Source organism: Herpailurus yagouaroundi, unplaced genomic scaffold (assembly GCF_014898765.1).
Source record: "Herpailurus yagouaroundi ecotype Mexico unplaced genomic scaffold, PumYag 77, whole genome shotgun sequence".
Lineage (NCBI taxonomy): Eukaryota > Metazoa > Chordata > Mammalia > Carnivora > Felidae > Herpailurus > Herpailurus yagouaroundi.
This window is the reverse complement of record NW_024412388.1, coordinates 103,738,968-103,753,604: the sequence shown is the minus strand read 5'-3', so window position 1 is coordinate 103,753,604 and position 14,637 is coordinate 103,738,968. Positions and strand designations below refer to the sequence as shown.

Here is a 14,637-nt window from a genome sequence, read left to right as displayed (position 1 = left end):
TATTTCTGACTTGAGACTTAAACACTAGGCTCAGAGCCATCCACACAACAAATGACAAGTTCAGTAGTGCCAGTGTCTTTGCTCTTTTTTCTTCCTGCTTCGAGATCATAAGCATCTGTGCCTAAAGATGAATAGAAGGATATATATTGCCGTCACTCTCTTACCTCTCTGGATGGGCATGGAACTTCACCAGACTGCTATAGAGCTGTCTCTCTGCTTGCAAAGCCTCATTGAGCCGACTCCGTTCATCTACCAGCCCTTCAAGCATCAGCAGCAACTGAGGAAAAGAAGCAATACGCAAATGGAGACAGGAGACACAAAGCCACATTGGATCCCGAGAAAGCAACCAAAACAATGTACTAGCATGTACTATGACCAATAAAACTCACTATCTAACTACTTAAGCTTTCTGTTTTATTTTACAGTTTTCAAATCAAATCACGCAGGGACGCCTGGGTGGCTCAGTCAGTTAAGAGTCCTGCTTTGGCTCAGGTCATGGTCTTGTGCTTTGTGAGTTCAAGCCCCTCATCGGGCTCCGTGCTAACAGCTCAGAGGCTGGAGCCTGCTTCAGGTTCTATGTCTCCCTCTCTCTCTGCCCCTCCCCTGCTTGCACTCTCTCTCTCGCTCTCAAAAATAAATAATAAACATTAAAAAAAACGAATAACCAAAACCCTAAAGGGTAGATTTCAAACATGGGAGATAAAAGAAGAAAGAGGAGACAGAAGTCAGAAGCATGGGAAAGAGGCTAAGAGAAGAGAGTGGAAGGAAAAGAGAGGAAGGGTCAGAAGGAGACACAGAGTAGGACTTACTGGTATTTCATTCATTCAATAAATATTTATCGAGCACCTTCTATTGCCAGGCTCTGTTCTAGGGATAAGTCTACTATCTAGTGGGTGGAGGAGACACCATCAGTCACAGACCTGTGTCACGGTGAGCCATAATAAGTGCTGTAAAGAAGGTGAACCATGACAGTGTGCAACAACAGAGGTCTGTGTAGGTGAACTGCTCCAGTTAAAAGCTAGGACTGGAGTGTAATGAGTAGTTAGTGAGAGAGATGATAACGCAGACAGGGAGTATAGATAAGTAGGTCTTTTTTAAAAAGTCTGGCACTGAAGAAAGGTCAGATATGGGGTGGTAGCTACCAAGGAACTACAAACGTTAGGGGCCTCTGTTGCTGCTACTGACCAAGGCAGGAAACTTTAGAGCACAGATTCTCTACGAAATTCCATCAACACCCCTTCATAAGTAATGGAGAATGACAGCTTTTCCATTGTCTATTTCACAATAAAAATAAGGTTTATATTTCAATAACTTACTTGTTGTCTTCGATTTCCTGAAGCTTCCTGACCCTGTGATTCTACTGAAGCAACTTTTTCCCGAAGTAGTAAGACTTCTTGGGTCAGGCGTTCCATAGCTGGTATGTCTTCAGGATCAACCAGTTGCATTTGCAGGTCCTAAAAGTAAAAAAACAAAAAACAAAAAAACTAGTAATAAAAATGCTATTAAGCGGAGGAGCAAAGGAGCAAAGGTCCCTGAGATAGTTTATGCTGTCAAGTGGAATACTGATAAGTCATACAAAAGTAACAAACATTCGTTATGAAATCTCAGAGACTCTAAAGAAGTCAAAGAGAATATGGTGATATTTAAGAGGCTCAGACTAACAGTGCATCAAGGAAGCAAGCCGGGGGACTCAAAGTATTCAAATGTCTGAAAGTGCCCTATAGGATTCTGAGCTGTAGTCATTTCCCATGGTCTTTAAAAAGCTTTGAAAGACCTTTATGAGGTCTTCTTTTATCTGTATGTTCCTGGTCAGGGACTCCAGATCGGCCGCCTGCACCTGCAGCTCTTCCTGTTGCACAGCCACCACGGACTGTAGTGCAGAAAGTTCCATCTGCGGAGAGGAGAAATCCTGAAGTTAGTGGGTAGAGGAGATGGCATCTATCACATTTACATTTTAACACCAAGGCCAAGGTTTTCCCACATTATATCACCATCAGTCAGTAATGCAAGTAAAAACTAGAAGATGAATAGTCTTCTACTGGATCAGATCAATAAACCACAGAGTGTGGTACGAAGGCGTGTTTTATGGGAAGCTGTAATGGTAGTTTTAATGACGTCCTCCGCTTTAGTCAGCACTATAAAACATCAAATTTGTTTAACTAATGAGTTTATTATGTTGCTTAAAAAAATAGGTCACCGTTAGCAGGTGAGTGAATCCTCCCAACAACCCTACAGAATAAACTTCTCTTCTGTTCCCCAATTTACATATGAGGTGACTGAGGCTGAGAGAAATTAAGGAACCCATTCCAAGTCCTGGAGCCAGGAAATGGCAGATCCAGAATGCGAACTCAAGGAAGCAGACTCCGCACATGAGACTGTCATGCCTTTCCTGCAGAGTCTACGCATCCACATGTTCTTTGTGGTAACGGCAAGTTATTTGTAAGTAAACATTTTAAGGAACTATTTTGAGATATGTGAAGAACACAGGTGTAGGGGGCACCTGGCTGGCTCAGCCAGTAGAGCACGTGACTCTAGATCTCGGGGTTGTAAGTTCAAGTCCCACATTGGGTGTGGAGATTACTTAAAAAGAAAGTCTTAAAGAAAAAGAAAATAGGTGTGACAAGGAAGACAGATGACACACAGAGAGTGTAAAGCACAGCCAAGCTTCCTAAAGGAAGCAGCACCTCTTTAATATATAAAATGTGAGTTACCTGCAATAAAAATGTTACTTCTACCTCCATCAACACTGACAGTTCACCATGTGGGCTCCTGATGATTTGCAACTACACAAAGTTATCTGGTGTTCTGGGCTACTGCGGCATGTTAGGAAGAAATGCTTCTCCCATTTCCTCGCATGTCGAAGGACCTCAGTTAATAGAACTCCTTACCTTTCTCCACTCCTTTACTCAGCCCCAGGCAGGTAAGGGACTTGTCTTAACGGTATATTGGGGAAGAATAAATGAGGTATGCTTGACTTAGCTCCATCTTTCTTCTTTCGGGGAGGCACCTGTCTGCAGGAAGCCTGTTTTTGCCACTGCTTCTCCAAGGGCAGGCCCACGGTTGTCTGTGACTAGGTAGATAGAGAAGTCTACCCAATTCTGGGGATTGGCTAGCAGGCCTCTTGGTTCTTGCATTAAGTTCTCCACCTAAGCCTTTATCTGTAACGCAGTTGGTAAAATAACTATCTGCCACAACTTTATTTCTCAGTTTGTTCAGATCCTGGGTATGAAAAAAGGAAGGCCCTCTTCAGAGGCCTCTATCATTACGGGTGGGTATTTGCTCCACATAACAGAAATTCAAACATGAGGAAGCTACATTACTGGGGCATGATAAAGGTCTGCAGTGAGGCAGACATGGGCTTTAAATCTTGGCATAATCTTCCTACAAGGCATTTAAACTGAGCTTCAATTTCCTCAACTGTAAAAACGGAAAAAAACACCTACTTTTCAGGGCTATGTGAGAATAGAGAAAATGTATTTAAAAGTGCACGGCAGGCAACCAGTGAATGTAAATTACTGCCACCACAGCTACTATTATTTCAAGACAGTAGGGGGAATGTTTAAAAATTCGGGAAAATCGACATGGCTTTTGGTACATTATCTAATATTAGAGGGAATGTGATAATGAATATATATGGCACTGAACCAGGGAGTGGGAACTGATTAAAGACACAAAAGTAAGCAATATAGCTAAAGATTACTCACTCAAAATAACGATTCATAGTCATAAATTTATGACCCCCAACACAGGACAGAACCAAAAAGTAATATTACACTGAATTGAGTATATACGGGAAAAACAGGAACGGCATGTGGAAACCGAACTGAAATATCGGACACGAATAATCAGATAATGGCTACAGTAGAACCCCTGCCCCCCAAAAAAGAAAAAAAAGGAGGGGAACTAGGGGATTTTGAAAACTGGTATTTTTAAAATGCCACACAATTTCATATCCTCAAAACTGGAGTCATGTAACAGGAGTCTGGTTATAAGGAGAAATATAGTTATGAGAAAAGAAACAAAGAAGTACAGTAAGAGAACTTGACCACAAATGCGAATACACGTCTTATGTTATAGATTAACTCTGGCAAAGAGATGGACTACACCTGATGTAGACTAGCCAGGTAAACTGAAGTTAGGAGCCCATGACACTGCTGACCCTCTGAATTAGTGTTAGCTGCTAACTCTATACTGTGGTCCTACATCATGGCTGGACATACAACCAGCTGTACAGGGAGGCAGAAAGAGAAGGGATTCTTCTGGAAGGCTGAGAGTCCTCTTCTGAGAAAATTCATGAAAACTCTCACCAGAAATAGGGCATGAGAATGGGAAAATTATCTGCTCCAAGTCATGACTTCTTAGCAAGTCTTTTGAGTCACAAAAGACCTCAATTTAAATCTTAGCTTCAGGTGTCTTAGTTACAGGACTATTTCCCACCTCCAATGTTTAAAAAAAAAAAAAAGAAAATCAGTGTTTCAGCTTCTTCATCTATAAAATAGGGTCAATACCACTCAGTTTACAGAGTCATAAGCATTAGTGCTAATTTACATTCCCATACAGTGCACTGCATACAGCAAGTAGTCAATAAACATTATTGATCAGTCCCCACAGTCTTTAGTTCCAGGTTTTTAAAACTAATTTTCCAGATCAAACGTCACAATTCGAAGCAGGAATTATATAGTATTTCACTCTTTCACAAGTCCTTTACAATTATTCCAGTTAGCAACAGGCAGAGAGAGCTGCTATAAGCTCTTTTCAGCACTTAAAAGTTTAATGGTCTCCATGTATAAAAATAAGAGCATCTTTTGAGAAAATATGCATATAAAGTGATTTCTGGTTTTCTCCAAAAAGATAAGTCTTACTTTGCTTTTGGGCCTAGGTATTATACTTGGACAACTGTAGCCTTGAATATAAACTATCTTCAAATATATACTATCTTGAAAGAAAATACCAGGAATTTAGAAATTAGGCTCACTGAGAAAACTCACCCGACTTTCTCTTTCTTTTTTAGCCATGAGCTCGAGCTCCTCCTTGGCAGTACTCAGTTCTTTCTCCAGCCCGGACACTGCATCCAAGTCTCCTGGAAATGAACACACAGCACTAGCTTCGATCACTACAACCCAACACGACCTCTGCTGCTTTGCTTCTGGGGAATTTACTCTGAATACACAATCTAACAACAATAACGACGAATATACGTATAGGTTGTTCTTTGCAGCATTATTTGTAATGGCAAAATACTGCAATCAGTCTACAGAAGACTGAATAAACCACAGTATGTCCATGCAATGAAGTACTATAATCAACCATAAGAAAGAATGAGGAAAATCTTTATGAACGGATATGGAATAATTTCTAAGCTATACTGTTAAGTAAAACAGGGCAGGTACAAAAGGATACACCTAGTGTAGTATGTTTTACATTAGGAAAGGGGGCAACAGGAACACACACATACACATCACACAGAGACACAGGACTGCTCTCTTACTTTGCAAAAAGAAACCTAGGGAAGGATAATCCAGAAATGAAATCAGTTGCCTTCAAGGGAGGGGTGAAAACAGGAGAGAAATGTTAGGGAAGTAGTTGGGGCTTCTGAGCATACTTTTCTATATATTTGAGTTTTGAACCATGCTAATATTTTATTTTTAATGTGTAAAGTTAGTTCAGTAATCATGGGCAGGAAAAAGCCTAAAACTGAATATTAACATAAACAAACCTGTATAGCAAATAGATAAAATAAGCACCTAGGAAATAAAAAAGTTAACCCAAATAATTTTTTGAATTCACTATTCTAACTATATACCTTCAGTGGGAAATAGTCTAAGGATTAAAAAAATAAAAAGAAACCTTAAACATTATTTAATGATTCTTTCTGCTGATAGGTGTATTCGTGTAGCAACCCTGAAGCCATTTTTGTGTATTGTGCAAATGTATAAATAAATTGACGTTATAGGTAAGCAGGTTTCTCAATGTCAAAAAAAAGAAAAAGAAAAAACAGAAAAGAAAGCAGATACTAATACAAAATAAGCCAAAGAAAGAACTTGTGTTGTTCAATTAGAATTAGAGAAATCAGTATCAAACACACACACACACACACCCCTTTAGTTCTGTTCATGTAAAAGGGCCTAGAAGCTGTGAACCTATCTTATGCCCAGAAATTAGTATCTAAATGCCATTATCCACTTAAAGGAACCAGAGCCCCTTGAAGTAATGGGTAATTCCAGGGCTGAGGCAGGGAAAGTAAAAGTTGATCCCAGAACATCTTATTGTGCCAGAAAATGTAAAAGTGCTGAAAAATTGATGGGGAAATACCAAAAAGAACAGAGGAGCAGCTAGAAGGGGCTCCAATTGGCCAAATCTGGGATAATTTGGGCATCAAATGGAATAATAACAGAAATAGACAATAAAATGTATTTTTTAAAAAAAGAATCTAGTAGAACACATTGATATAAAAAAAATGGAGTGGGGAGAATACAGAAAAGGCAGAGCTTCTTTGTAAAGGAACATACACTAATAATTAAGGAAGAAATTTTAGAAATAGAAATCACTTTATTATTATTATTTTTTATGTTTGTTTGGGGAGGGGGAGAGAGAGAGAGAGAGGGGAGGCGGGGGGAGATAGTGCAAGCAGGGGAGGCGCAGAGAGAGGGAGACACAGAATCCAAAGCAGCCTCTAGGCTCTGAGCTGTCAGCACAGCCTGATGTGGGGCTTGAACCCACGAACCATGAGATCATGTTCTGAGCTGAAGTAGGATGCTCAACTGACTGAGCCACCCAGGTGCCCCAGACATCACTTTTTTAAACTATCAATGTAATATAATAGTTGATTCAGGCAAGGCTGAAAGATGCTAAACCCCTGGGTGAGTGACTGTGGGGAAACAGAACTGCCAACTAAGATATTAGTCTGGCAGATTACTAACACAAAGGGAGACATGAGCCTTCCCAATGGAGAGATCCAGCAGATACAACCTTAACCAAGGATAATACTAACTGGTATCATGTGCTCCTGACGTGATGCACTGAGAAAGACATCACCCTTGTAGTATTCTTGCCAAAAATGTTAAACTTGAATCTAACCATGAGGAAATAATCAGAGCCAAATTGAGGGCCATGAGCTGACCCAGAGTTTTCAAAAATGCCTACGTCAAAAAAGACTAGAAAACTGTTCCAGATTAAAGGAGAGTACAGAGACATGACAAGTAAATGCGATGCATGATCCTGGAGGGAGAAACCCAGCCATCGAGGACATTCCGGGGACAATGGGAACTCTGAATATGAACTGTACATTAGGTACCAGGACTATGTTAAGGTTGAATTTCCTGAATGTGATAATTATACTGTAGTTATGCAGGAGAATGCCCCTGCTGTTAGGAAATACGTAATGAAGTATTTAGAAATGAAGTGTCAGGATACCTAAGTAATTTTTAAATGGCTTGGAAATTAACATTATATCTGCGTGTATGCATATAAATTAAGGACGCAAATGTGGCAAAAAGTTAACAGGGGGTGAATCTTAATACAAGTGTATATGTGTTATTTTTGCCACCTTTCTATAAGTTTGAAATTTGTAAAATACAAAATTGTAGAAAGGTAGTTTTTGAAAAAAGGTAAATAGGGAATAAACAAATCCAGCATCCATTACTCTTTGACTAACAAAGTTTTCCTACTAAAAAATAACTACTCGCGTGACTTATCTATGGAATTGCATAATAGTTAACACTGTAACACAGAAACAAAGTTTTTACATTCTTAATATCATTTAAAGATCGTAAGTTAATTATCAAAGTCCACAACCTTTCTTATTATAGCGCTATAATCACCACTTCATTAATGACGGTAAGCCCCTATTTCTAGAACTCACTGGGGAAACATCTTCCTTGATGTTAGGAAAGGGGGGGAAGCTACCACAGATCCCGGCCTTTTGCTCTATGAAAGTCAGAGACTGTAATCCCAAGCACTCAGTATAAGTTTTGTTCCTACTATGCACAGAATTCAGCTGTTTTGGGGGAGTTCAAGGCCTACCACTGTCTCTTACTTAGATGGCTGTGATCTTGGCAAACAGCTTAATGCACGATGCCCGTCCCCCTCCTCCCCCCCCGCCCCCGACATGTAAAACAAGTTATGCCAAGTTACAGTGAGTAGACAGGGACTGCCTGAAAGACATCCAGGAGAAGGTGTCAGCCCCATGGTCTTGCTGTGTAGGTTGGGAAACACTACCTCCTGCATTTCTGAATCCCTGCAAAACTGCGTGAAAAGGACAATCAGGAGGCAGTTTCCCTGGGCCGAACCGTGTACCCAGAACAACAGTGTCAATTCAATGTAAGGTAAGGTCAGTTCTTTCTAAAGAGACATGTCTTCAGCCTTTTAGGGAAATCTAAACTTATTTTTTTCCACTAAGGTAGGAAGAGAAAGAGAGTCTTGGCCACACCTATTAACAGAGTTACAGGAAGAAAAGATGGAAGGTTCCTTAGTGAAATTAAATTTGATACTTACCTAATGAGGACCTGGCTATACTGGTATCCCCTTTGGCAGTCAATGAAATGCCATCATCCTTGGAGGGTATATGCACGGAACCCTAAAAATTGGAAGAGTCAGGGGATTTAGGAAAGTGCGGGAACCATGATCACAATGACAAGGACTTGGAAAGGTATTAAAAAGATCAAACTTCTGCCTCCCACACAAAAAGGAAAGGCAGTTGGCATCAACATCTACACAAGTACATAGTTCTTACTTGATCAGTCTGATCTCCAAGATGGGGGCTGCTGGAGGTAACTTCTGTGGGTTGGTTAGAGATCAGTGCTTGGGACACCATGAAGTCTTTCCCTCCTAAATACTGGCGCAGGGCCTGCAATTCTGAATTTCTTTCCATTAGGGCCTGTACCATCTTCTCTGCAGAGGCCTGGTAAGGAAATCACATGGAACATTAGAAAACAAAATTCACGTTATGACGTTATTCATTTAAAGCCAGTTATTTATCAAAAGCCAGTGGGGCCCTTCAAAATAGTTTCCTTGCTTTCAGTTTACAGCGAAAAACACAGCTGAACATTGGAAAACCTGAACTGAAGTCATCTATTACAGACAGCACAGTCTGAAATGGGTTCTGCCAGAACTCTATCAGGCTAAGGTGAGAAGATTCTGGTTGAGGTGGACCAGAGTAGATGTCCTTCACTCTGGGACACATGTGCCTTTGGCCTGGATGTCCTCTACCCAAACGTTCGCTTGCTTTGCTCCAATTACATCTTTGCCTATTGCTACCTTCTCTGACTGGCCTCCTCTGCATATCCTATCTAAGACAGTGATCTTTTCTCTACTCCTGATTCTCCTCATCCTGCTAAGTGTTTTACAACACACTTACCATTATCTGATAGATCTGTTTATTGTCTCTCCCCCAACTGGATGTCCTAAGGGCAGGTTCTAGGTTTTCTTCAGCACTGAATCACAAGCACCCAGAACAGTGTCTGGCACACAGTAGGCACTCAATACGTATTTAGCCAATGAATCAATTACATAGAGACATTTTTATCAGACCATACAATCTGGAGAATCTGAACCTCCAAACCACTGCACACAGTTTTGTTTAATTTCAAATCCCAATTTTCTAAGACAGATGATGGCACATTAAGGAAAAGGATCTAGAACATTATTCATGACCTTTACCACGTTAAAAGTGTGCATTTAGGGGTGCCTGGGTGGCTCAGTCAGTTAAGTGTCTGACTTTGCTCAGGTCACGATCTTGCGGTTTGTGAGTTTGAGCCCTGCGCTGGGCTCTGTGCCCACAGCTCAGAGCCTGGAGCCTGCTCAGATTCTGTGTCTCCCTCCCTCTCTGCATCCCCCTCATGCTCTGTCTCAAAAATAAATACACGCTAAAAAAAAAAATTTTTTTTAAAGTCTGCATTTAATCAGAAAATCTGGAAATAATAAACTAAGACTAAAATTACTGGGGGTATAAGGTGATGAATCAGAACTATATTAGCTGTCTCAGCACCAACTGTTTCTGAGGACAATAACTACTGTTTTAAACGAGAAGCAGAGCTCTTGTCATAATCTCTAAGGGAAATAAAAGAATAACCTTACAATTTTGGTAAGATTCGGGCCCTTTAAGGATTGGGACATAACCATCTAGATGCTAACAGTACATTATTAATTCACCTTAATGAATATCTATGGAAATTATTATGGAAAAAAGCATAAGTAACATACAAAATCTCTTGGGTCATATATATGATCTGGCTTTGAATTCTTTCTCTAGTAGTGTTGTTGTCGGCAATGGTCCTCCAAGTGGGGCCCATGGACCAGCAGCATCACCATCACCTGAAAGCTTGTAAGAAATGCAAATTCTTAAGTACTATCTATCTCTCCTAGTTTCTGTCCCCAGGAGTGAGCATGGGAATCTATGTTTCTAAAAAGCTATCCAGGCAATTTCTCCTGCATGTAAAATTTAAGAAGCAGGTCTAGGAGAATACAACCCTTTTTCTTTTTCTGGAGTTAGAATGATCGTTTGTAATTTCACAGTTACCTCCTAGCTTCCATTATTTTACTCTCAGCAGCATACAGTACTTCTGAGGTGTACTAATTCTTTCAAATTACAAAGGGTTAAAAAGAAAACTCACACAAAGACTTTTGTTAGCCTCCTGCCAGACTTAAATGATTCACAGTGATTCCGTTAGGTCTACTCCAGAAGCAATTTCTACATCTCATTTAATAGGAAGGAAATGTATAATCACTTCAGGGGGCCTGAGAATTAGAATAGAACTATCTCAAGATATAAGGAAGCATTAGAGAATGCTATGGTCAAATGATAGGAATCTGGTGCCCCCTAAAGCTGTCTGGGGGGATTCGAATGACTGGTCCCTAAAATGCAGCTCACCTCTCTAGCCTTGAGGAGGAAGATATCTGCGAATAAGGATAAATTAAGAATTGCCTTTTGAAAAATTGTGTACCAGTATTTTAAGATCATCCCATATTATTATAAGATTATTTCTTCTCATCAAGACCTTTAAAAAAACCCAGTCTGTTTTCCTCTTAAGAGAATTCAGTTTTTATAAGAATTAAGAAAAAATATGTGAAGTTTAAGTTTTCCCATACCTTGGCTGGAAACAGAAAATATCACTGAAGTTTTTTTTTTAAAGGTTTTTTTTTTTTTTTTTTAGAGAGAGAGAGGGTGGGGGAGAGGGGGGAGAGAGAGAGAGAGAGAGAGAGAGAGAGAGAGAGAGAGAAAGAGAGAGAGAGAGAGAGAGAGAGAATCTTAATCAGGCTACACACTCAGTGCAGAGCTCAATCCTATGACCCTGGGATCATGACCTGAGCCAAAATCAAGAGTCAGATGCTCAACTGACTGAGTCACCCAGGCACCCCCAAAATATCATCAAGTTTTGATAATTTAGAATCAAAACCATAACACTCCAGAACCCCGTATGTGAAAATTATCAGAATATCCAGGAAAAGAAAATGTACATAATGAAGTTAATGGGTATGTGTACTGTTTAGGCAGCCTTCTAAATGCAAAGTGCTCTAAAAATATCGCACGTTTTGGTGACTGATATGAAACTATAGTGTAGGTAACAGACTGAAGGAAAAAATCCTCACGAATGGAGTATAAAATGACACACATACACACACACATGACGATGTTCAAAAGCTTCCTATTCATAGTCTGTAAATGCACCCATGCTGTTCTGGTCTGTGTGTTGGTCCTTACTTGGCTCTCCTGCTCTCTGGTGCTCATAGACTGAAGCAGGCCTTGAATCTCTACTTCATGTTCCACTGCTTGCTTGTTTCGATCACTTAGAAGTTCCTGCAGCAGCCTTTCCTTTCTCTGCAGACGCTGGCACAGCTCCTCGGCAATCTCACTCTGTCCTGGTCCGAGTTTGCAGAGCAGCGTTGAGCTAAGATCCTAACACAAAAGGGACGGTGTAAGTTTTGGAGGAAAGAATGCCCTCTACTACATATCAAAGGGTTTATTCTTTAAAAATCTATTATAGAAGAAAGAGCTATGGGATTCTGGAGAGCAAGTATCCTGTTTTACTCACTTTTGTTTCTCCACATCCAGCACAGGCCCGGCTCACAAAAGACCGTAAACACGTGCTCAGTGAATGAACACGAACAATATAGAAAAATACTTGTAATGGCAACTTACTTATTGTTTTCTGAAGTAAGCCCTTTCCCTATTTTCTCAGAGTCCATAATAATTAACATTAGATAAAGATAAATGGACACTTAGTTCATTTTTTATTTGTTTTCTCCCCAGTATAACTTATATGGGGGAAACACAAAACCATAGGCTAAAAAAGACTAATGAGCCTATGTTAGTATGGTGACGAAGTTCCTCCTTCCATACTGAGAGGGAGCACATGGTGGTTAAAACTGCCTAGGCTGCTTCCTGGGTCTGTCAGTTACTATGTTACTTTGGATAAGTCTCATCTCAGAAGCCTGTCTCCTGGTCTGTAAAAGAGGAGTAATGATATATATACTTGTAAAGATTCATAGACTTGTAAAGATTCAATGAGTTAGCATTCATTAAGCAATTAACACAGTGCCTAACAAACATGAGCACTTCAACTAAAAAAGGTCAGCTCTCACATTAAAGGTGGATGTTTCTGTTCTCATCAATTCTCACATGACTTATTTGAGAAAGACAATTGTCACCTTGAGTTTATAGGTGCAGGAAAAAAAAGTCCCAGGGAAAGCCAATGACTCGCTCAGGCACAGAATAGAATTCGAGACTTCGGTCACTAGCCTCCCAGACCTCAAGAGTCCTAATCCAAGACAGATTATGCCATCACTAAACCAACTGCCTTCAAGTAACTAAAGTCTTGCCTCCACTTCTTTGTTCCTGTCATGTAGAGATGTCTGTAACTGCTGAACGATACTTTCTTGTTCCTTCTGCCAATGGCTAAATTTGGTTTCCATTTCTTCTTTCAGCCACTGGAGGTTTTGACAGGTAGCAGATAAGTGTTCTACTTCCAGGCCTTTGGCCCTGAGGAGACTCTCCATACTCTGCAGTAACAAAGAAAGCAACTGTAAGTGAAAGGGCACCCCACACTCCTCAGGATAAACAAGAAACTTGATCCACCTTGAAATGTCTCCTAAATTGACATTTTTTTTTTGCAATAGGAGAAACCTTAGTATCTAATGTAACGATGCCATACTAATATATGTATAAAAATATTTTTGGTTTTGGAAACTCTCATCTAATTTTTAGAGAAATAAATACAATGTGTATGATAAATGAAGTAGTTTTGAGGAAGCAGGTTATGCTACAGAGGAAGTGAAGGACTTCTTTAAGAAGTGGCAGATGGTCAAATGTATAAACTCTAAAATACATACACAAGAAGAGCCCACAGGAAATATTACTAAGCAAGTGTTCTGACCGTGGCTATAGAAGGACATGTATATAATATTAGAGAGAAAACAACAGTATAACAGTTGTACCCTGGCAATGCTTATGTAAAAAGTGTACAGATATTGACAAGAATTAGAAATAAATCAGAAGTATGTCTAGTCGCCGTGCCTGCGTGGCTCAGTTCGTTAAGGGTCCGACTTCAGCTCAGGTCATGATCTCATGGTTAGTGAGTTTGAGCCCTGCATGGGGCTCTGCACTAACAGTGCAGAGCCTGCTTAGGATTCTCTTGTCTCCCTCTCTCTGCCCCTCCCCCTCTTGTGAGCCCTCTCTCTCTCAAAAATAAATACATTAAAAAGATATTAAAGAAAAAAAAGATGTCTAGAAATCTATATTCACTGCTTCCTCCTGCAAAGTTCACAGTAGACTAACACTTCTCACTTCCTAATCTATAATGGTGGAACTAATGATTACTGTTTTTGTTTTTGTATTTTTTTTCTTATAAAGCAAATACGTTGGTTTTCAGAAAATGACAGAAGGAGTTGACGCTTCAGGTTTAGAAATCCAAGTGGGACAGAGATACCAAGTCATGGCAGATTGTGCTCTTACCTGCATGGTAGCTTCATTAGAGGAAAGAACACCACGCAGTCTCTCTAAGTCATGATCTCGCTCTCGCACAGCGAGATGGAGTTGACGCAGTTCTTTTTCTTTTTCTTCCAGAGTGGAGAACTTTTCATCTATAGCCCGCTGCAAGGAGAGTAAGGATCCTAAAGCCACTTCAGATTCACTACTGTGATCACACTCATTCATTAAGATTCCAAACACAGGGTGCCTGGGTGGCTCAGTCAGTTGAGCATCCGACTCTGGCTCAGGTCATGGTCTTACAGTTTGTGAGTTCGAGCCCCACGCCAGGCTCTGTGCTGACAGCTCAGAGCCTGGAGCCTGCTTTGGATTCTGTGTCTCCCTCTCTCTGTCCCTCCCCCACTCGCGCTGTCTCTCTCAAAAATAAACATTGAAAAAAATTAAAAATTAAAAAATAAAAATAAAGGAAGGAAAAACCAACTTCAAAAAGCAGCAAATTAAGTAGACCCATATTCATACAGTACCTGAGTAAATGGAATAATCCACAGTGCCATAAACAAAATTAAGGTGCATACCTCCAGAGCAACATCTCTATCTTGTATTCGCTGCCGAAGTTTCTCAAGCAACATTTCATTCGCTTCAAGGGTTTTGTCGGACTTATCTCGATACTGCAAGAGCTCCCGAAATTCCTGATGAGACCAAAAAATGTTTTCCTT

At 40.2% G+C, this 14,637-nt stretch overlaps 1 protein-coding gene across 19 annotated transcripts in view; it reads right to left on the bottom strand.

The window, feature by feature from the left end:
* PDE4DIP (phosphodiesterase 4D interacting protein) overlaps positions 1-14,637 on the bottom strand; it is a 225,903-nt gene that overhangs the window by 54,049 nt on the left and 157,217 nt on the right. For all 19 annotated transcript variants that reach the window (XM_040471481.1, XM_040471488.1, XM_040471485.1 and 16 more), the window contains 10 exons: positions 14,497-14,610; positions 13,949-14,086; positions 12,817-12,996; positions 11,699-11,893; positions 8,732-8,899; positions 8,494-8,575; positions 4,989-5,080; positions 1,775-1,891; positions 1,317-1,454; positions 165-277 (listed from right to left, as the gene is read on the bottom strand). In XM_040471481.1, the coding sequence (XP_040327415.1) occupies positions 165-277; positions 1,317-1,454; positions 1,775-1,891; positions 4,989-5,080; positions 8,494-8,575; positions 8,732-8,899; positions 11,699-11,893; positions 12,817-12,996; positions 13,949-14,086; positions 14,497-14,610 (1,337 nt within the window). The remainder of the gene's footprint in view (positions 1-164; positions 278-1,316; positions 1,455-1,774; positions 1,892-4,988; positions 5,081-8,493; positions 8,576-8,731; positions 8,900-11,698; positions 11,894-12,816; positions 12,997-13,948; positions 14,087-14,496; positions 14,611-14,637) is intronic.